This window comes from Equus asinus, chromosome 1 (genome assembly GCF_041296235.1).
Source record: "Equus asinus isolate D_3611 breed Donkey chromosome 1, EquAss-T2T_v2, whole genome shotgun sequence".
Classification (NCBI taxonomy): Eukaryota; Metazoa; Chordata; class Mammalia; order Perissodactyla; family Equidae; genus Equus; species Equus asinus.
The window spans coordinates 190,696,840-190,721,020 of NC_091790.1; the positions used below are offsets into that span (position 1 = coordinate 190,696,840).

The window sequence follows — 24,181 nt, forward strand, 5'->3', positions numbered from 1 at the left end:
GCCATAGTTTCTTAGTTTCTTTCCCTCAAGGGCAGTCATCTCCTTAATTCCATTCATAGAGTTTTGTTACTGAAAATGTTGCAGTCTATTGACTATTTAAGTGGTGTGGTTGCTTTTCCATGAAAAGCATGAAATTCCTGTTGTACTATGTGTACTACTATTGGCTTTTAGGAAAAAAAATGTAAGTAGCTTGGCGTCGTTGTGGGAGACAGAACATCTGTTTGCTTTGGAATCCAAGAGAAGCTCTCCACATGGCTTCCCTCTAAAGCAGATTAGTAAGCAACTTGTGAATAAATTATCCCAAGGGCTTTCTTGTCCACATGACTAAGAGTTTGTGTCCCCTAGAACTGATTCCATCGTTTTAATGGTTACATAATCTCCGTTCTCTCTGGGATACATTTCTAATGGTAAAGGGACGTCATGGTTTCCTCTGATTCTCCAAACCTCTCTCCTTTGGATATTCTGTCTTTTCCTGATCAGCCAAATCTCTCTGCGAATATACTTCCCTGAAACTTTTTTTGTTTTCCCCACTTATCCATTTACCAAATATTCGCTTACCATTTCTCATATAGAAGGTCTTATGATAGGCACTAGGTTTACAACAGGGAACAAGGCATGGCCAATTTTTTCAAATAGCAAAAGGAGTAAAAAGAGTTGTCGGTGTTAATATAGAGTTAGTTAACAGTGTTAGGAAAGATCAGAGGAAGGATACCTCATGCATCTCGAGGTATTGGGAAAGGCTTCCCACAGGAAATTACTTTTGGGACTTGAAAGGTCTTGTCCAACACGGTGACAGGGCAGGGGAATGAATGGGTTGCTAATGATAGACTGTCATTCCAGAGAGATGGAAAAGAATGTGCAAATGCAAGGAGGGAAAAGAACTATTGGAATGTCTAGGACTTCCATTATTTAAATTCAAAGGGCCCATCCATTTCGTGATTCAGTTAATGTAGTATTCCCAAACTGTGTTCCATGGCATATTTTTTTTCTATAAGATATTAATCTATATCCTGTGAGAAGTGTTCTCTGGTCAAATAATTTTGAGAATTAACTGAAATAATCTAAGTTAAAATGGTTTCTTTACTGCAGAATTTTTAATACATCAGAGTAAACGGTGATTTACCAAAAGTAGAATTGAGGGTGCTACTTTTCCCAAACTTAATTTAGAGCGAAACGGTTTATTCCACAGAACATCCTTTAACAACTTGTGGAGCTAGTGTTCTATAGAACAAACTTCGTAAACGCTGGTCTAGAATCATAGCAAGGTGCTGGAGACCCCGATTCCAAATTTTCTCTATGCAGTATTGTGATGAAACATGCAGGTGTTAAAACATGTGCATTTCAACCATATTATTTTTGACTAGCCACTGAGATTTTAGAGATTGCCAGAATTAAGTTTGAAAGCCACCTGTAGTATCTTCAATGTCCTGAGTCATGATATTGAAGAAACCAATGGAGTTTGTGCCAACCTAAGCAGGATTACATTTCAGTCTTCTGAGAATGTTTCCAAGAAAGGACCTAGATGAGCATCTTAGAGACAGTTCCAGTGTAGCCTAAATTTGCTTGTCTTAGATTCAGGACATATTGTAACGTGAGCATTTCCTCAAGCCCCTATGTGGTATTCCACTGGAGAGGGCCAATGTTAGGGTAGGTTTGCTGAGTTATATGGAACTCAGTTGCTCTGCAAACGTCTTTGGGTGAAGGACACGTATGGTTATGTCAATACTTCCCATATTCATTTGGCAAAGAGCAGCTTTGACACTGAGCTAATTTTTAACCAGTGAGCGAGGCAAACAAAATCTTCTAATAGCTTTTCCATAGCACAAATGGTTAGAGGGGAGGAGGATCTTGAGGACAGATGACACCTCTTGTTTGTTCTCTTTGATATAAATGGACGGATCCTCAATAACTACATCAAGTGGCCTGTCCCTTCACTATTCTAGAAATAGATGAAAATCCAATCAGCTGATTCAAGACTCATTTAGGCAGTGATGGAAATGGAGAGGATCGCCCATTTCAGCAGGCCTGGAACCCACTCCGTAACTGTTTTTTCAGTTGAATCCATGTCTGTGGGAGCACCAAAGCATGTCCTTCTTTTGGCAGTCTTTTTAAAAATCAGTATGAAATACCTTACTTTTTAAAAAAATTTCTCTAGGTACTCCATCTTTTTTCCCTCAAAAACTAAATTATTTATATTGATATTTTCCTACTATGACATTCATTCATTCTCCAAAAAAGTTTAAGTAATGTGCATATGGGCTCAGTCCTATTCTCAAGAGATGCTAAGCTGCAAGCTCTCACTCCAATAGAAGAGCAAAGGAAAGCAGACTGTGTATACAAATGATGCAAGGTCCTATTAACAAGTTAGTTCAAGTCATTGTAAACTGCTCAACTGCCTGCCAGACACAGGCCTTTTTCTTTCTCGTGTCTTTAGTTCACCTATCAAGATATGTTTGGCCAATTAGGATCAGCTGTTTTATTTTATTATTTATTTATATTTTTGGTGAGGAAGATTGGCCCTGAGCTAACACCTGTTACCAATATTCCTCTTTTTGCTTGAGGAAGAGTGGCCCTGAGCTAACATCTCTGCCCATCTTCCTCAATTTTGTATGTGGGTTGCTGTCACAGTGTGGCTTGATAAGTGGTGTAGGTCTGCGCTCGGGATCTGAACCCGTGAACCCAGGCTGCCGAAGCAGGGTGTGCTGAACTGAACAACTACTCCACCACCCTGGCCCCGAGGATCGGCTATTTTTGCCCTTTCTTGATTTGCCTGATCATAATTTTGAAAATGTTTATCTTGTTAAAAATTTGGTCTGAGGGGCTGGCCCAGTGGCGCAGCGGTTAAGTGTGCACCTTCCCCTTTGGCGGCCCAGGGTTTGCCAGTTCAGATCCCAGGTGAGGACATGGCACCGCTTGGCACGCCATGCTGTGGCAGGCATCACACATAGAAAGTAGAGGAAGATGAGTACAGATATTAGCTCAGGGCCAGTCTTCCTCAGCAAACAGCGGAGGATTTGCAGCAGTTAGCTCAGGACTAATCTTCCTCAAAAAAAAAAAATTTGGTCTGAATGTCTAAAGACATTTAGTTAAGAAAATGTCAAATAATGCTTCCCTCAATCCCTGGGGCAGACCCATCCTCGAGCAGGTTCAATCAGAAGCATCTGCATAATATATACCTTACCTGGGCCTCCCTTATCTGCAGGGACCCTTTCCAATGGTAGACTGAATAGAGGTTTTATGTTGCTCAAAATCACTGATTGTATATGAAATGTACCCATCCTATATTAGACTCCATTCGCTTATTAGGATATTCATTCTTTCATTCATTTACTAACTCAACTTCCGTCTGTAATCCTATGCAAAATATCTCACACCCTTGAATTGAGTAAAACCAAAATAAGCAGGCAAAACCAGAACAAACCAAACAAAAATGGTTTGCTCTTCTACTTGAGAAAATGTACCTTCAGTGTCCTTGACACAGTTTCTTACTGCCTTCAGGTAGCCTTTCTTTTTGTTTCTCTTTCTTTTTCTCCTCCTCCTTTGTCCTTTCCTCCTTTCCCTGAAGTCCAGGTTCACAGCCCCTTTTCCAGAGTAGCATCAGGGGTTTGTGTTAGAAGAGCAGCAGCCCACATTCAGAACTTCTTTCTTCTGCCGCGGACAACCATTCAGGCCCCTCTCTCGCTTCAGACACAAACCCAGCCCCATCGCCACTTGGCTTCTGCTTCTTTCCTCACCTGACCGGGCCTGTACTGGCGGCCTATCCATTGTGACCTGCACTTGCACATTCTGAAACCAAGGACTTCCACTTGCCATCCAGAAGTAAAGGTCAGAAAATGGATCTGGAGAAAATTGTCTCAAAGCTATGCCGAGTCTCCTTTCTGGCCATTTATTCAACTTAACACCAATTATTGCACACCCAATGTTTACCTCACATGGTCCTAGAAGTTGAAGATATAAACACTCAAAGCCTCTTGAATGAGTACATTTACCACTGCACTTCACAGTGATGACAGCTGTGCCAATGGACTGGGGTAGGGCAAATGAATAAATTGTACGCAGGCAAGGACTCATCAAGTAAGCTACTGATGACTATTTCCAGATGACTATTTCCAAGAGATTGGCCTTTTAAATTTGCATCCTTCCTTTTTTAGTCACAACAAAATTGCCCTCTCTGGGGCCACTTAAGTACTCTCTTAAACACATTCAGGCTTTAATTAAGTCCTTCTCTCTTTCAGGGACTATGTATAACACTTTTTATTGATCCTAGGATTTCTAACATTTTCATTTTATTGCATTTTTTAACAAGAAAACAGGTAGGGGAAAAAAGGTGCATAGATTAGTATTGTATTAGTATTTTTCCATTCTAGAATGAGAAAGAATATTGTGTATGTAAATCATACTTGCAAAAATATGTACACAGATATATCATCCTCCCTCAAATTCAAAAAAAAAAATATACAACATTATATTGTGTTGCAGGAAAGGCTCTTTTTATAGACAGATATATCCAGAAAAATTCAAGTGTGGACAGTCAGAGTGGTTCCTCACTAAAAAGGAAAGGAAATTGAAGGAAACTGGAGGAAGGGAAAAATGGGAAAGAGAAGGAAAGTAAGGTCAGAAAAGGAAATTAGGTGTATGCCCAAAAACGTAAAGCGATCATCTGTAGAAAATGGGATTTAAGTGAATAATTAACAATTTGTGTACTGAAAGCTAACATTTTGAGTGCTCACTATCTGCTGACTTCTATGCTATGTGCTATACATACATTATTTCATTTAATACTTATAACAATTTTATGATTTCTTCATTGTATAGAGGAGGTAACTGAGGCATAGAGAGCTTAAGTAATTTGTCCAAGGTTAGTAAGTCTAAGTTAGAATTCAATGGTCTTGTCTGCCTCAGCCTGCACTCTTTACTGCTTCTCTTACAATTATAACAAATAGAGGAGGCAAACAGTAATTTAGCAGTCAATTAATCGAACTCTTTTCTGAGCCATTGCTTGCCTGAGAAGATGAGCAAAAAAGAGAGAAGAAAGCAACTAAATACATGAATTTATATTTTATACATATGTTAGATTAAATATTATTATTGAATACAGTCCTGTGTCACTTAATGACAAGGATGCAGTCTCAGAAATGTGTCTTTAGGCAATTTCATCATTACGTGAACATCACGGAGTATACTTACACAAACCTAGATGGCATAGGGTACTACACACCTCGGCTATATGGTACTGATCGTATGGGACTACTTTCATATGTGCAGTCTATTGTTGACTGAAATGTTCTGTGGTGCATGACTTATTTTATATATATATAGATGTATAGTTCAATTATATATACCTATATAAATTTAATTCAAAATGGCTGAATATTGACAATTTCATGTGGTTCAAACACACACATGTATTTTATATATGTAGACATAAATTTATGTATTCATGATAATAATTAACACATTCAGTGCATATTAAGTTTAAGGGAATATTCTGAGTGCTTTACATTTATTATTTCACGTAGTCTTCCTACCAAACCTATGAGCTTGGCACCATTTTCTCCATTTTATAAAAGAGGAAACTAAGATGTGAGGAGGTTATATAACATTGAAAGTCACACAATTAGGAGATGATACAGCCAGGATCTAGTCCTCATTAGTCTGATTTTAGACCTCATTCTCTTGACCACAATGCTATGTTGACTCCATATTTCACATATTTATTTCTATATGTGTTAGGGGAAAATCCATACTGGAGTAAATTAATTATTAAGGACTCAATAATATTTACTTTTATAGCTTTCACTTTTTGCATATTGCCTTCATCTATCTCCTCCCATTTAATAGATCTTTTCTATTTTTATTTAATATTTGAAGAGATGAAGTTCAAAGTAGTTAAGTAACTTATTCAAGGTCATACAATAATTAATGACTGAAGTGGGGCTCAAACTTAGGTTATCAAGATCAAAGGGCTCCGATTTTTTTGAGGAGGATTAGCCCTGAGCTAACCTCTGCCACCGATCCTCCTCCATTTTCTTGCTGAAGAAGACTGGCCCTGACCTAACATCCACACCCATCTTCCTCTACTTTATATGTGGGATGCCTGCCATAGCATGGCTTGACAAGCAGTGTGTAGGTCTTCACCTGGGATCTGAACCAGCGAACCCTGGACCGCCGAAGTGGAACGTGTGAACTTAACTGCTGCGCTACCAGGCCGGCCCCTCAAAGGGCTCTTTCTATCTCAGTGTGATGGTAAACACAAATCTATGCTAAGCCAGATGCTTAATTGAGAAGCAGTTTACTTAATGAGAATAAAATCTATCTTGTTTTGCAAACTCATTGCTAGAGATGTGCATCTGTGATATCCACTGTGGTCTCAATAACCTTTTGTAAGGGGTTCAAGTCCCTCTGCTGTTGAGAATTCACCCTAATGACAGAAATGTGTATGTTATCTTGACTCCTCCTCCTTCACTGCCCACGTTCAATCACACATTTTAAAATTAGCATCTCTTTTCCATCCCTATCATTTTTTCCCTAGGTCCATTCTTTGCCACGGATCACTGCCGTGACCTAGGTACTGGTCTCCCTGCCCCTGGTCCCGACCCTTCAAATCCATCCTCTACACATTGGTCCCAAAGATCTACTTAAAATACAAATTTATGCATTGTACCTTGCTTTTCAAAATCTCTCATCAGTTCTCCATCCACTATAGCATGAAAGTCTGAATTTCTTAAGCAGGGCTCATGAGCATTCCACAATTTAACTTCTTTTTGACTCTCAGTCACCTGCTTTTACCTTCCCAGACTCAATTGTGTATTTCCAACACCACTGAACTTAGATGCACTGCAGTTTCTGGCCTTTCTAAATGTGCTCAGATTGCTCCCTACCACATTACCGTGATTATCACGATCATGTTTAATTTTTACAGCAAATTTTTGAGATGGGTACCATAATTATTCCATTCAGAATATTGCCAGGCTTGAGTTAGCTTTCTATAGCTACCGTCTAGAGGTCTGAAGACGGGTGGTACTTTTTCAAAGATATTTATGCAAATCAATAGTCTTCTCCTGATTTTCTTTTTCTCTGATGGAAACTCTTTTTTCTGCCACGTCTACAGCTGATAGAATTACAAGCATAATCAATATCCAATGATGCCATGTGAGGGGAATTTGGCAAACACACTGTATCATGAAGGCAAGACACGGCTGCTAAAATTAATAGATTTTATAGACACAACTTTAAGTTGCTGTGAAGTCACAATAATCCTTTGGAAAGGTAGATCTATCAAGTCAAATTGTACATCAGATACTGTTATGATTTTAAAAATAGCAACTAATTAGTTGTTATGTTAGGACATTTTCTTAACTTCATCCTAAGGAGGCCAGCCATAGAGCAGAGACAAGCTGTTTGTGAGGAGAGGCCTGCTATTCCAAATCAAGTTAATTCAACTTCTCAAGAAGGGGGTCCATACTTTACTTTAAGCACCTTGTTTAGTATGTCAACATTTTCTGAGTTTGGACATTCTTCCTGATATCCAAAAACAAACCTCTATTCTGACTAGTTCATAGGCTCCTCATCCTTATACTTTGACTACTTAAGAAATATTTTATTTCAGTCCTAAAGAAGGAAGAATCATGGGGGAAGAGGAGGCCAGAGGAACACATAGCAGAAACTATCATTTCTGTAAGTAAAATGTAGAGAGGAGGGAATGAAGAAGAGGGTAAGGCTGAGACTGGGAAAATATTTTAAAAAATTATATTCTTGGTTACAAAATTGTAGATCACAGATGTATAACAATATGCATATATTTAAGTTCTAGTCTACGTATAATAATAATATCTGTGCAGCCACATATATAAAGCACAAAAAAAACTTTCAGCATGTTAATGCTTACCTTAGATGCAATGCTCACAATTGGTAACAGAACTAAGAGAAATGAAAGAAGCGATACAAATCCATTTATCAGTATGTGTAGTGTCCATAGGCACAAGCCAGTGTAAGTGGATTCAGTATACTCAATGATTAAATGCAGCGTAGCAACCAAGATTTTGAGCTTACATCTAACAAATAACTTGAAATGTTTTCCCCAAATGATAGATTGAGGCATAATAAACACAATCTCAGTCTCTCTATATCTTGTCTTAATTCAGGCACACATTTGCAATTATCAAATTAATTCTAATAAGCTCTACTCTTAATCTGGGCACAATACTGATATTTTTTAATAGCTTTTAGTTTCATTCTCTATCTGGACTTAGTTATTCGTAATTAATAAAAATGCCAGTTTCTTTGGGGTGGTGTTGATATGGTCATTGCATCAGTCATGGTTCTCCAGAGAAACAGAACTGAGAGGATATATATAGGGATATACATATACAGTTGATATTCATTATGTATGGATTCCACATTTGTGAATTTGCCTACTTCCTAAAATTTATATGTAACCCTAAAATCAACACTTTCTTTGGTACTTTCTTGGTCATTTCCAGACATGCATAGACCAGTAAAAATTTGAGTCACCTGACATACATGTTCCCAGCTGAAATCAAAGAAGGTGATGCTCTGCCTTCTTGCGTCCTTTTTGTGGTCCATTTAATGCCACGTTTTCCACTCGTGCTTTTTGTTGGTGATTTTGTTGGTTAAAATGATTCTCAAGCATAGTGCTGAAGTGCTGTCCGACATTCTTAGGCACAAGACAGTTTTGATGTGCCATATGGAGAAGATACATGTGTTAGGTCATCATTCAGGCATGAATTACAGGCTGTGAGTTCATTGTTAATGAATCAACAATATATATGTGTTAAATAAGAAGTCTTTAAATGGAAACTCATACATACATAAAACAAGGTTATGGATTGATTAATTCACAAAAATGTAGTGACCAGAGGCTTCCAAGTACCTAACCCTGTAATTCCCCTAGGAGCAATGGTTCAGTATTCACTAATTCAGTGTTCATGTGGACTTTAAAGAATATAACTACTATGAGTAACAATGATGTACTGTATCTCTCTCTCTCTTTCTCTCGATTAATTTTAAAGAATTGGCTCATGCAGTTGTGGGGACCAGCAAGTCGACATCTGTAGGGCAGGCAGGCTGGCAGGGAACTCAGACAGGAGTTGATATCCCAATTTTGAGGCAGAGTTTCTTCTTCTCCAGGAGACTGCAGTTATTGCTCTTAAGGCTTTAACTGATCAGATGAGGCCCACCCGAATTATTGAGAGCGATCTCCTTTACTTAAATGCAACCAACTGTAGATGTCAACCTCATCTACAAAATACCTTCACAGCAACATCGAGATTCGTGTTTCATTAAATAACTGGGTACAATGGCCTAAGTTGACCCATAAAATTAATCATCACAGTTTTGGTAGATTTTGATGAGCTTATAGTGAGCTGAGTTCCCTGAGTGGTGTTTTTATTTATAGAGGCAAGTTGTAACCATATATTCACACACATACACATACACAAACAAACACACAAAAAAAGAGAGAAAAACAAAATATTCCTGCTCCAACAGGTGAGAAGTTAACACAATTAGGAGCAAAAGCTTTGCTACCAGACACCCTTGGCTTCAAGTCTGAGCACCACCACTAGCTGGCACTGGAAAACTTACTGACCTATAAGTTTCGTCTATCTGAAAGAGAGGATGACAATATTGATTAATATTGGGCCTATTCTTTTCAGATATTCAAAAACTGTTAGCTCTTCTGTGATGGCCCCATGGCCTAGTGGTTAAGTTAAGCATGCTCCATTTCACTGGCCCATCTTTGGGTCCCGGGAGCAGACCTTATCACCATCACCAGCCATGCTGTAGCAGTGACCCACATATGAAATAGAGGAAGATCGGTACAGATCTTAACTCAAGGCAAATCTTCCTCAACAAGAAAAAAAAAATTAGCTCTTCTCGGCACTAGCTCCCTGGGGAATGTGGAGAGAGATGTAAGGCTGTGCACATGCACAACCTCCCTTGAAGAGGAAGCTGCAGCCCCTTGGCAGGCATATGGAGAAGCGTCAGGGATGGCCAATGAGGGAAAGCAGCCAACTCTGGCCCAGTGGCTTTCTGCTTGTCACTAAATAAGCCCAGCTAAGAAGAGCATAGACACAGGGTAGTTGTAAGGTTTTGATCCTATTTCATTAATAAAGAAAAGCTTTCACATACATTAGCCGTGGAATTCTTATTCCAAACTTCCATGATCAAGGAACTAAACCCGAAATCAGAGGGAATAGGTGAGATGGGTAAAAATACAGACCCCACACACTTTCCATTCCTGATCTTTTTTTCAAACGAAGAAAGCACTAACAAAATCTGTCCTCATAGATGTCACAGCCACCAATGGGAAAGTGAAAAATTCAGTCAACTAGCTCACAGACACAATGCAAAAAATGAGCGTGCCCATGTTGCCACTGTTTTTTTTTTAAGGGTTACTTGCTTCTGTGTGATTGTTGAAATGCCATGTAAATGCAGAAAACTCAAAGATGAAGGGTGAGATCAGGACCTTGCTGTTCCAAATGCTCTCTCTGGTTCTCTGAGTGTACCTGCTGCCAGGCTCCAACCCCTTCGCTCACCTCCCCATCACAAAGTGACAGACCTTGGGCAGCTTGAGGGGACATTCTCAAACAAAAATAAACCTGTCGTTTTTATAGTCAAAAAAGTGTCAGAGCTCAAACATCAATGGTGATTTGGAGGAGTCAGTAATGTATTTCATGTCCGAGCTTGCTGACATTTAGTGGTTACTCCATATGAAAGTTATTTTCGAGATGCTCTTGCATTGTAATCGAATCAATAGATATCTTTGGCTTAAAAAATGTTATTTCCACTTTGCATTTTACTCGCTGGGCCACACTACATAAGCCACATCAGTTCCTTACTCAACACAGAGGTATTTATTTGGTTATACAGTATTCACTTTCCTAAGTACCTTCTGCTCCTTTCCAACAAAAAGACACATTGAGATTCATTGTCTTTACTCAAATAACTGCCACAATTATTAGGTTATCTTTCAAGTTATGTGTGATTAAAGCAAATATATTAAATATTTTGGCTATAAATTTTTAAAATTGATAAGTATCAAATTATGTGATAAAAAGTAGCTACGACGAGGGGCTGGCTCCGTGGCCGAGTGGTTAAGTTCGCGTGCTCCGCTGCAGGCGGCCCAGTGTTTCGTTGGTTCAAATCCTGGGCGCGGACATGGCACTGCTCATCAAACCACGCTGAGGCAGCGTCCCACATGCCACAACTAGAAGAATCCACAACGAAGAATATACAACTATGTACCGGGGGGTGTTGGGGAGAAAAAGGAAATAATAAAATCTTTAAAAAAAAAAAAAAAAAGTAGCTACGACGACTACTACATTCTCTACAATCTCAGCTAATTATAGAGTGAGATAGTTGGTTTAATCAGGAAGAGGGGCTGTGCAGATTGATGCACTGTATTCATCATTTTGGAAAACTTTCATTACTATACAGGATAAATTTGGAAGCAAGAGAATAGCCACCAAGTTATTGTAATAATCCTCATTCGAAGCCGGGAAGGCGGTAGAATAATATGAACTTTAATAAATATATAAACATACTTTTTAATCAATATAGCAATTATTTGTACATGGAAAGTGGCCACATGTAAAATTGTTTTCACATAAGAATGTATCTTACAGACATTAAGTAGAGGTGGCCAAATACAAAATTAATAATTTTATTTTATTAGCAAATTCCCTATAGTCTATGAATTGCTTACATATGCATCTATCACAATTAGAAATATAGTGACAAAAAAATTTATTCATTGTGAAACTAAAAATAAGAAAGGTCAATCTTAGCTAAATATATAGAAATATACATAAACAAACACATATCTATAAAAATGTCACGTTAGATATCTATGAAGAAAACTAAAAGACGTCATAGAGGGACAAAAGAGAAAACTTGAATGAATGGACAACATTCCTAGGTGGGAAGACTTCAGGCAGTCATTAATTTTTTCCAAGTTAATTTATAGCAGTCCAAAAAAAAACTGCTTAAGGATAAAAGGGTTCACAAAATATTCTAAAGTTTATATTAGTATAGTATGAAAATATAATAAAGATAACTAAAAACAGAACACTAATAGATTGGATTTACAATTAGAGCTTCTAAATATATTATAAAATAACTGAGGAAAGATAACGTTACTGGTACAAGAATAAAACAGATAAAACCATGGAATAGAATGGAAAGCCTGGAAATAGACCCATGTTTATGGAAACATTTAGCTGATATGAGAATTACTTTTCCATATTTGTGGAGAAAGTGTAAGTTGCTCAATAAATGTTCCTGGGTGATTTTTAAAGTATTTGGAAAAAAGTAAATATTAGATCTCTTCAGACATTATTCTAAAATATAGGCCATATAAATTACATTTTCAAGTATAAAATATGTGAAATAGTTAAAGGAGATTATCTTAAATATTTACTTATTCAGAGCGGAGAGTCTGAATAGTTGAATGATACCATAAAGTTAAATATTAATAGATATACACATATCCAAAAAAATCCCCTGTAAAAAGGGAAAATAAAAGTGGGTCAATGGTCAATAATATTAAAAATGTAAAACTTCACAAATCAATACAGTGATGGTTAAAACTTCAAACAGAATATTTTACTTATCTGACAAATTTTTTTTTTTAAGATTTTATTTTTTCCTTTTCCTTCCCAAAGCCCCCCAGTACATAGTTGTATATTCTTCGTTGTGGGTCCTTCTAGTTGTGGCATGTGGGACGCTGCCTCAGCGTGGTTTGATGAGCAGTGCCATGTCCGCGCCCAGGATTCGAACCAAAGAAACACTGGGCCGCCTGCAGCGGAGCGCGCGAACTTAACCACTCGGCCACGGGGCCAGCCCCCTGACAAAGCTTTTTAATGATAATTCTTATTTTTATTAACAGCTGTAGGAAAAGAACAATCATCCATTGATGGTGGGATTTTACAATCAAAAATAGCAAGTATGTATAATTTTGGCCAATGTTTCACTTTTGGGGGATTTATGCTAAAAAGCAACCAGAGATCTATAAAAAAAATTATGTACAAGAAAGTTCACTGCAGGATTGTTTGTTAGAGTGAAAAACTGGAAATGACCTGTGTCAGAAATAGAGGATTGCTTAATTAAATTATAGTGTAGCCACAAAACTAAATGTAATGTACCCATTAAAATGATGCATTAGAACATTATCTAATGTCAAAGCAAAATGTCCATGATTATCTTTACTTGAAAATGTTAAAAGCCAGTAAATGCCAAAGATCAGAAAGTGGGGGCTTACAGGCCAATTCTGTCCACACACACAAGTTTTGCTCACTTATCAGTATTTTATAATGTTGAACCAAGATTTAAAAAGTAGGAGAATACACATAAAAATCCAGATTTCCTGTGTATCTTTACAATCCTTATTATCTGACAACTTTGCATCCACGTTCCCACCTCAGTGGGAGCTGAATGCACTTATACCCAACCTGCTTCTGTCACTTTTCAGTTCTTGCCTGACCTCAGTGAGACAGTGAATTGATGGATACCCTGTGATCTAAAACTTTTAAAGTTTATAGGTGTATATATAGGTGAGTGCATTTACTGTGTGCTCATATATATATGTAGGAAGACGTATAACAAAATTTTATTACCAGTATAAGTTCGCAGGTGCCTCTAACCATACTGTAAGGACTTTGACAGCAAGAAACAAGTCAATATTGTTCACTACTTTCTCCCTTGAAGTTAGCTCGAAGAAAATTATCTGTTGAATGGCCAGGTAAAGCGCATAGCTCTTGTGAGCCAGGCATAAATGATTCAAAATCTTTTTTCTTTTGGTTTACTTTTCTAATGTTCTAATGTGAAAAATCAGAAGAAAATTCACGATAAATTTTACTTTTTTAATGTCCAAAGGCAGAGGGAAATGTGTAAGCAGAGCGAAAATGTATCATTACTCAATGCCATGTGTTTTTAAATAAGAAAAACATACCGTTCTTGGTTGAGACCTGACACAGAAATCCCTGGCACTGAATTCTGCTCTATAACACAAATCATGATACAAAAGCCAATTGCTTCCTGTCTGATCTTTGTAATTTTGTTTAGATTTTGGGCCTCCATTGGAAATTGTCAAAATACCCTTCCTTACGCTTTGCAAATTGTTGCATATCTCAAACACACTTTCTCCAGGAGCCTTCCTTTCACTTCCCTCCCTCCTTGCAGTGATACTTAGGCAACGATTGTAATGATGCTATAAAACCAGCATGTAAGTCACTGAGAGACTATTTCCAGTCTGTCCACTAAATAAGTCCAGGATAAAATCACTGGCACAGAGGTGTCAGTTAATTGAAGAATCAGACAGCTGGAGAGACCAGACTAGGCAAGAAAACTCCCTTATCCCAAGGACAAACCTTTGCTCTGACGTTGGCAAGAACACGCAAATGAACTTGCCAAGTAAATTGCTTTCCTTCCCTAATACATGATCTCTTGCTCCAGTGCTAAAGCCCCTTTTTAATGAGTTGGTAGGTAAACATGGAGCTAGATTGAGAGAATTAGAGTATGTTTTCAATATTGAGGGTGAAATGAAGATACAGATAGCAATTTGAATCTAATTTTCAAGCTTGCATGGATGAAGGGTCACAGAGGGAAGCTGAGATGTACCAGGATATTGGGGGTGGGAGGCATGGTGATAGTGACAAAGAAAACTAGCTGACACAAAGCAGAGGCCTCTTCAGTAAGACCAGCACAGCCCAAATAGTATGAATTCAAGAGATATGAACAGTTTTCTCTCTGCAGGTGCACGCAGTACAATAGTTAGGAAAATATAGATCTAAGGCAGAAGTCAGTGACGGTCATTTCTGACCTCTCAGTCAGTATCATATGGATCCTAAGCGAATTAAAGTAAAATTAGAATCCTAGAATGCTTTTAGAGCTGAAAGAGACGTTAGAGTTGAACATCCTCACTGCCGCAGAGGGCAAAAATCAAACTTAGGGAGGTTAAATACCATCTCCTGGAGGAGAAGGCAGATATTTTACCATCACAGACCCCTGCTCTTTGCATGAGTTTATACCAACATCCCTCTTCCAAAACAAACAGATCCGCAAGAGAAACGGAGTGGATGGAGTGATTCTGTGTCTACCGTCCGTAGGCTTGAATTCCTGAAGATGCAGCCGTCTTGCATAATTAAACATTTTGGTTTTGCAATGAAACAGATTCAAAATAAAAACCCCTGTCAGATAGCATCTCCAAGTTCCCAACTTAAAAAGAAAACATGAACATTTGCTCAGAAGGAGAAAACAATAGAACCAGCTACTAGCCAGCTAAAAGAGAGCAAAATAGGTGGTTTGCATGAAAGTAGGCGCAGCAGGAAAATCCCCTCAGATTCATTCAGCGGCTGACATCAGACGGTATCAAATCCTGAAATGAGAGGAAAATGCTTCCTTAGAGAAAGTGATAATTTGGGAGCTGAGGCTTATTTCACATGGTAGGTTTGTTTAATTCAGTCATTAAATTGTCCCATGAACAATATTTTATATTTGTATCCCCCTTTCTTTCCCATTTATTTGGTTTTCATCGTATAGCCTAAAAATGGAAAACATTTGAGTCATGATTAATAATGACATTTTGGAGCTGGCCCCGTGGCATAGTGGTTAAGTTCCTGTGTTCCACTTCAGCGGCCCAGGGTTCTCTGGTTCTGATCCCGGATGCAGACCTATGCACTGCTTATCAAGCTATGCTGTGGCAGGCGTCCCACATATAAAGTAGAGGAAAATGGGAACACATGTTAGCTCCGGGCCAATCTTCTTCAGCAAATCATAATAATGCAATTTACTGTTTATCATCCTTCAAAATATATTAATAAACAGAAGTAATACATGGTATATTTTTGCTCTGAATATTTATAATCTGATTGCTCTTCTTAACAGGACATGTAAACAGAACACATAGCACATGCTGCCTTCCCAATATGCACACTGCCACTATCTGGCAACTTAGGATCCATTTCTGGTTAATGTTAGTGAAGAGGAAGCAATTATTTACTATAAACTTGTACAGAGTTTAGTACTAAATGGTGATTATTTAAGAGAGATTGTGACTCCATGAACATTGTGATCATATGGGATATGTAGAGGAAATCTATGCAATTCACTTGAGCTTAAGAAATTAAAGAACATACTTTCCAAATAACAGAAAGCAGTTAAACGACAGTTCCAACAGATCTATTGTACAGTTGACAATTTTACAAAGTATGAAAGTAATTCTCTTTCTGTTTCTACTCCAAGCCTAGCCAGAGCCAACTTTAAGCTTTTGCTTAAGTCTATGGATAAATGTTGCGGAGCCTGGACTGGGAAGCTTGGTTTAAATTCCTTTGTGAGTATTATCTCATTTAATTCTTGAAATAGATCTGCTGAGCAGGTGTTATCACTACATAAGTAATGGGAAAATGTATTCCTGGAGAACTTAGAAACTTCTTAAAATTTGGAGTGGGCTTACACACCCTGACTAGAGTTTGCGGTTGTCAAAGGGAAGATACTCAAACAGCTTGTGGTCAGAAGATCAGGTCAAGCCAGGGCCGAATTCAGAGACAGAAAATGATTCAGGCAATTGAGGATGGTTGATTTGAAATTGAAATCGAGTTAAAGATCCTGCTCAATAAGATGGCTCTTGATACCAGTTTGGTCAATGACATTGATAGTTTATTATAGTTTCTGACTTTTAAGTTGCATAGAGTCTCCATTCTTCAGCCTCCATTACTCATGAAGTCCTTTGCCATACACTACCTTGCTCATACTCAACACATGGCCTTTAGGAAGTTTCCTGAACTCTTTGTTCCTTGATAGCTCCAAAACTAATTGAATCTACTCTCATCTTTAACCCCTTCCCTTCTGTTCGTGAGATTAACCGAGGCCATTCTCTCTCCATGTCCTCCAAATACCATCCCGATACCATTCTTTTCTGCTTCCTTAAGCTCTTGCCTGATCAGTGATACCTCTTGCTCTTAAATGTTTAGATCCTCACTCAGCAGAGTTTTTTCTTCTTCAGCTTATGTCATCCTTATTTAAAAAAACAAAAACAAAAACAAAAAACAACTAAACCAAGTATTTTCAAAACCTCACCTAACCTACTTTTCCTTCAAATCACCTTTTTTTCCACTTTACTTTACCCTCAAGTTACAAATAGGGATCTGGCTGTCCACCTTGTTGCTCTATTATCTATCTCAATCCTGAACATGTACAAAACTACATTTCATGACTTCTTATTCCCTGGCTTTTATATCCAGAGGATTTCCATTTTATGGATCCAATTTTCTAATTCATTTAAACTCAGGATAGGAAAATATTATTGTTTGGGTTCTGTAAATCCACTGAGCCTTTTAAAGGAGCCATTTAAAGGTTTGTCTCTGTTTGAGAGGGAATGTGCAGTTCACTAAGAATAAGGAAGCTAGTTATAGGTTGGGTGCTTCTAAAACTTGGAATTATACCCATACAGAAATTAAACTTTATTCAAGTGGCTCTTAACATTTATTTTAAAACACAGTTTGGAAATCTGAGGATGTACAGGGCATTGTGCCAAACATAAGGAAAAATCACCCCACCCCATTTCACGATCCCTGCCCCCATCATGCCTGTTTTTGATATTTCTGTAGTCCAGCTACTTTCTCCTCCTCCCTTAGACTGGGCTATACCACTGTGACTTACTGCTTTGTGCACATAGTCATTTGTTATTTTAACAACAATACCAAAGAAAAAGAAAAAAAAAAAACATGGAGCAAAGCAGGTCAAGCTGTCACCTTTCAGCTTTATAGTGGGCTTTGAAAGCAACCAAACAAGGGAAGAGCCAGAGACAGGCTGCTCCCAAGTTACATTCCTAAAGGCAGACACAGAGCTGAGGATGTTATATCATGAAGAACAGACTGACGCGGCCTACAAATGAGTCTTTCCTTGGAACACTTTTAAGTGTTCCCATCCTGATAGTCACGCATGAACCAGAGTGGAGGCTGACTGCAAGATGCATAGTCCTCATCTCCAGGGTTAGGATGCAAATTGGGCCGTGGCACACTGGAGAGAGCCTGCTGAGCAGGATGTGGTGGGCCATCTGATCCCCAAAGGACTATCAATACAGTAGGTCTGAATCCCTTGTCTTGCTATTGGAGTTCGGTTCTAAAATGATCATAACCTCTGGATTCTAAGATGGTGAGGCTTTGTCTGCTGTCAGTGGAATAGTGTTTCCAGATACACTCTAGAGTCACCATATTATAAATAAAGTTAAGTTTCTCACTCCTAGCCAGTCATGATAGAAGAGTAATCTGACAGCAGAGATTGGGAAATTGACCTCTTGTGGTGGTTCCTCAGACAATCTATGTCATCTCCTACAGGCTACACTGAAGATAGAATGGGTGAGGGAGAGAGTGAATAAATAAGTAGAAGATAAGGATTTGGATAAACAGTTTGGAAAAGTCAAGAGAAGTAAGCAGGGGCCTGAAATAACTCACTCAAGAAAACTAGCGTTTGGCAGAATGAATGCCCTATTTTTTTTATAGAGTATTTACTTTCAATTCACAGAACTTCTAAAATGAAATTTTAAAAATAGTTGTTTCGTTGAAAACAGCATTTAGAGTAATATGGTAAATGTAAGTCACAGATTAATTTTATGCATATTCACAGATCATGTAACCATATTGCTCTAAGCATTCACAATTTGACACAGAGTGGAATTTTGCTATTTTTATATTTAACAACAAATCTCTCTCAGTTTCATTATTTGTTCTAAATTTGTGTAGAGGCGGAAATTTTTTTAGTTCCCCAGAAGGATCATGTTTTCCTCCAAAATAAACTGAGGTTCTTTCAGCTAAAATGTAAATATAGAATCACTAAATAATCTTTCGTTATTCTGTAGCCTAGGAATTTAAAATGGAGGCTTACTTGTCTGTGACCTTCTGACGTTTTGGTTAAGAAGAGAATTAGTTACTATTCTTTAGATGGAAGTTTCTTGAAGTTTAGACTGAAGATTCTTACTATCTCAGTGTAAGAATCAAGATACCATAGAATGATCATGGGGTTTCCCAAGTCCTTAAGATGAATGGAAGCAAATAATAAAAGCAGCATAGAATAGACTTATATAATATAAAAATTACCTTTTTATTTTCTTGGGATAAATACAGAGTGCCTGCTTCGTTCCCCTTTCTTTTCTTTTCTTTTTGTAATGCTCTACTTTTTGGTTAGAATCACTTGGTAATTATAATGAACTTAACAGTAGCGACTACTTAATGAGCACCTGATAAGAGCCTTATGTATTATGTATATTTTTTTTTTAAATTCTGAATGATAAATTTTATTTTCCATATTTTTAAGATTGGAAAGGGAGTCAACAGACTTATGTTCACACAACCAGAAAATAGCAAAGATAGGCTTAAGTCTCAGGTTTAACTCCAAAGTTTTGTCTACTGCATCCACAGACAAGTCATAGTTATCTGTGTACAAAAGTTACAGAAAGAAGAGCAAACATCCTTATATAGCAGCAGACCAGCCCTCTGCTGGTGTGTCTCTTAGAAGGACATCCAGACCCTGGGGGCCTTTGCTACTCTTTCCCTAAACAGGAAGTGATATTTCATGAAAAATTTTCCTTGGACTATTAAGACTTTCCTTGGACTTAGAACTTTTTAAGAGCAGAGACATTATTTCTTGCCTTTCTCCTTCAATGTGTTGTTCTCCCTTCTTCTTCAGCTAATACTCTTGGCTCACACTTTCACTCAAGATGTTTAGGTGAAGGAATCCAGGGCAAATTCTCTTAGCCTCCTATTTCCTTTCATTTTCCGTTGTTTGGGGGATTAGTTAATTACTCACAGAATCCTTCTGTAACATGTTCTCCTACAGGTCCAGTTATGAATATTCCTGTCCCAGCAGAAAACACAAACTAAAACTGCTAGCTGATGGTGCAGTTGTGCTTGAAAGAAAAAGCATCCTGCCTAGCAGATTTGTGTACAAGTCCCAATCCACTTACAGTCTATCTATTGGAAGGCTTTCCTTTCTCATGCATTATTTGGGTACAGAAATTAAATTTAAATGCCTCTATAATGTGAACTGGTCAAAGTTTACCACTTTTTACTAGATAACATGGTGAAGAGGAACGCACATAAATTATGCTGGGGATATTTACCAACCAAGATGGTATAGTTCCAGAAGGGAAGTGTCATTTTTGTCATAGCTTTCACTCTGGGCTCAGTGAACACAGAATCTGCCTCCTGGGGAAAGGTAAAGACTCACATTTGTAATTCTAGCTCAGTTTGAATGAGATCTGATTTTTTTAAGTGTTTGGGGAGTCTGAAGGTGAACAGGAGTTGGAGTATTTAAATATTTAAATAGATTTGAACTAACAGTATAGGGAGGCAGTTGAGGAAGTGAAAGTTTGGTGTAGCGTTTGATGACATTTAGCACATATATTAAATTATGTTGTGATTCCCCGTGGCTATCACCAAGAAAGTGATTTTATTTCAAGCAGATAGGAGAGTTGATTGTCCTGATTTACCACATAAAGCTCTTCATTTTCTCTGACCACTTGCTTTATTTTAACTCTAAATTAGTGCTTTAGATACAAAAATCTTTGCTGAGTTGATGCAGCTTTTTATGTTTCCTCATCTCAATCGCCATTAGATCATTTAGTAAAGACTTTAATCTTCTCGCTGCTCTCGTTTTTCACGTTTTAGTGGGATAACACTGTGGTCATTTTGCTCGGTTCCAGAAATAGGCTGCAATCAGACTCTGAGGAAACAATCATTTTGTCTTTCAATTGGAAACAATAAAAATAGTTGCTGCCCATTACACTCTACTTCATTACTATTTTATATTTATAGCTTCATTGAATCTGATATGAATCATAAATACATGAGGCCTGTGTCATTTCTCGCACTGAAAAGTTAAAGGACACAAGATGTACTCTTATGCAGGTGAATTAGTTTCTTTGGACTCTATACCTACATTCTAGATATTACTACCAGAAGAATGATGGTGTCTGTTAAGCTTATATGTATGGTTGCATTTATTTTAAGAAGTGATAACCAAGAGAATTATGTCTATAAAACACAATCCACATATGTTTACATTTTCATATGTGTATTTTTATGAAAAGAGCAGCACATGGATTGATTAATTTTTCCTTTCTCTCCCTAAGCAATGCAACCTTAAGTAGAGACATGCTTATAATAAGCATGGGTTTCTAAGTACAACTAAGTGTCTTTTTCTCTACTTACTGTTTATAAGATATATTAATTTGTATTTTATACTTACTCAGAAGAAGAAATCTTTTCATCGCATTTATTCTGAACTAATCTGGTTACTTTTCAGAGGAAAAATATTAACTTACTCTTTTTCAGCCTTTCTCTGAGCCTTAACTGAGTTTCATTCAAAGCTGTCCTTGGTCTGCCTATCCAAAGTTCCATGCTGCCTTGTGCTCTGTCTCAGCTTCCAATGGAAGGCACGTGCACCATTGAAAAGGATTCCTAAGGGGATGCATTGTTTGGAATTGCTCAGCTTCTCTAGAACAACAGCTTTCATTCTAGAATTTTCTATCAGAGTCATAATGAGCCTCAATCTCTCTGCAAATTTGATTCACATGTTTAATTCAAAGCAATGAATTAACTAATTTAGAGTTATTAAACCAACAGACTGCCAACTTTAGGGGAAAAAAAACAAAACAAAATTTAAAAAAAGCCGACTATACAAATTTGCAACTTCTCAAGATGGTAAGAAAGACTCAGGCATTGATTCAAATACAGCTGTCTAATCATATACAACGTTCAGTAGCGCTCTGAGGATTGCTTCCGTTTTCCTCTCGCTCCTCTTCTTGTGAGAGCACAACCTTTAGACAGAGGGCTTCCTGCACTTTTGCAGCTGTTTGGCCTAGGTCACACTATTTAGCGAGCACCATTTACTAAATTATGTTCGTCGTCAATATTGAAGTTCTGTCAAATTCCTGGAACAGAAAGGGAAGGGTGCTGCAGTGCTTATTCCAATGGAAATTGATTCTTAATGTCAAAAGAATGCTTTATTCCATACTGTGTTTTGTTTATAATTGTACAAACCTCTTTTCGTCTTTGGCAGGCTGTGTATTGTGTGGAAAAATAACTAAACGTGCCACAGACATAGAGACAAGGGCAAGGGTATTAATTAAGTCATTTTTAGGCCTCTTTCCATTTTAGTCATGAAATTTTTCTAGAGTTAGTGTTGTTTAAGCCAGCCCTGGTGGTCTAATGGTCAAAATTCCACGCTGTCACCACCATGGCCCTGGTTCATTCCTAGTCAGGGAACCAGACCATCCATCTGTCAGTTGTCATACTGTGGAAGCTGCATTTTGCTGTGATGCTAAAAGCCATGCCACTAGTATGTCAAATACCAGCAGGGTCACCCATGGTGGACAGGTTTCAGTGGAGCTCTCAGACTAAGACAGACTAGGAAGAAGCACAGAAGATGTTCACAATAAGATAAAGAGTTAGTAAGGTTCTATGCATGAAAATATATGACATTTAAGATTTGAAACTTTTCCCTCAACGTGTGAACTGATATATAACCTTTCACAAAAGTATTCACATCAGTTACATAGAAGTTCTGACATCGACAATAACTGTCAGAGAGAGAATGCCAAAGTTGCAGTATTGGCCTGGACACAATGATCCTCTGTTGTCTAAAGCAAGGATCCAACTTAAAGTTGGGGCATAGGGATTAGTCATGGCAAATCAAAGGAATAAATTTTGGGTGCACACATTTTCTACTAGGTAAGACTGTTCCTTAGAGAAATGATAAATATTTATAGCAGAGTCTGGAGTCAGGCATTCTGGGTTTGAGTCTCAAATAACTTAGTTCTTTGACATTTAGTTCAACATTGATAGAAAAGCATAGAATAATAATTACTCCAGGAGTTACGGTGGAGAGTAATCATGCTCAAAACATGTTAATTATTATCAATATTATTATAATCATTGAAGATTTAATATTATTGATAATTTAATATCATTGATCATGATAATATAGTATTATCAGTACCAGTACACCCCACACCTCCTCACTCGTAATCTGTTTCATACACACACACACACACACACACGCATACAAAATTTCCTGTTAACTACTAAGAAAGGTGATTGATTTATACCCATTTAACAAATGTGAGTATTAATAGCATTTATATAATGCTTAACACTTATAGATCACGGTTCAGAGACACGATCTCTTTGATTCTTACCACAATCTCCAAGAAAAATAGGGTCGTTATTCCTTTTTGAGCAAAAAGAAAATTAAGCTTCCTGGAAGTAAAGTGACATGATCAGACTCACAGCTAATAATTACGAGCAGAGATTAGCACCCACAGCTTTGTGAGGATAATATTACACCATGATACATTCCTCACTGCTTTGTACAGGGACTCACGTGATGGAGAAACTAAGGGCAGAAAAGTTTTTTTCTCATAAGTTTCCATAGTACTTTCAGGACATAGTCATAACCTAAGGTTGTGAAATACCAAATGGATTATTATACACTTGCCACATTAAGATGCTGAGTCCTTTGAAGGTCATCTTCATTGTTTAGTCTGTTGTGATTATGTTATTTCATCAATGATGTAACTATTGCTTTAATAAAATCCTATGATGCCACATCAGAAGTAAAGACTTTTAAAGAAGTGTAAACAGCGGAGATGACAAGAGGTTAATGAAAGGAAGCCATTCTCTCTAATAGAAGAGGAACAGTCTGTACATAGCTTGTGTACCACATGGGCTGAAAGGAATGCCATCCTTCAAACTCTTGTACTTGCTGCCAAGTGAGATGTTTTCCATTTTTACAAAGAATGTTGGTATAAATAAGCAAATATGGTAACTAAAAATTTAGAGGATATGATAGCAGCTAAGTATGTTAACAGTATACAAATTTACTATATTCTACCTGGGTAAGAATTTCAGGTCCCCCAAAATGGAATGTGCCTTCCTAGCAACCTCTTGGTATAGTTCATCATCATACAAATACTTAACAATTTCACATATTACTGGATGAAGTATGATTTCCAAACAGGGAAGGGAGAGAAAGCGTGTCTAACCAAAAGGTAAGGACATTGGTTTTAGTTGCAGATCTTTACTCACTAGCCTTGAAACCAAGGACACTTCGCTTAATCTCCTCTTATAGCCTCAGCTTCCTTCTTCAGATAGAGGGGATGATA

At 37.6% G+C, this 24,181-nt stretch overlaps 1 protein-coding gene across 2 annotated transcripts in view; it reads left to right on the top strand.

The window, feature by feature from the left end:
- The window catches only part of CHRM2 (cholinergic receptor muscarinic 2), a 144,083-nt gene that overhangs the window by 111,094 nt on the left and 8,808 nt on the right, over positions 1-24,181 (top strand). The window contains exon 2 of one of the 2 annotated variants that reach the window (XM_044779062.2): positions 16,264-16,351. The exons of the other annotated variant lie outside the window; for it this stretch is intronic. Coding sequence (XP_044634997.1) covers positions 16,309-16,351 — 43 coding nt within the window. The 5' untranslated portion in view covers positions 16,264-16,308. The remainder of the gene's footprint in view (positions 1-16,263; positions 16,352-24,181) is intronic. 2 annotated transcript variants of the gene reach the window in all.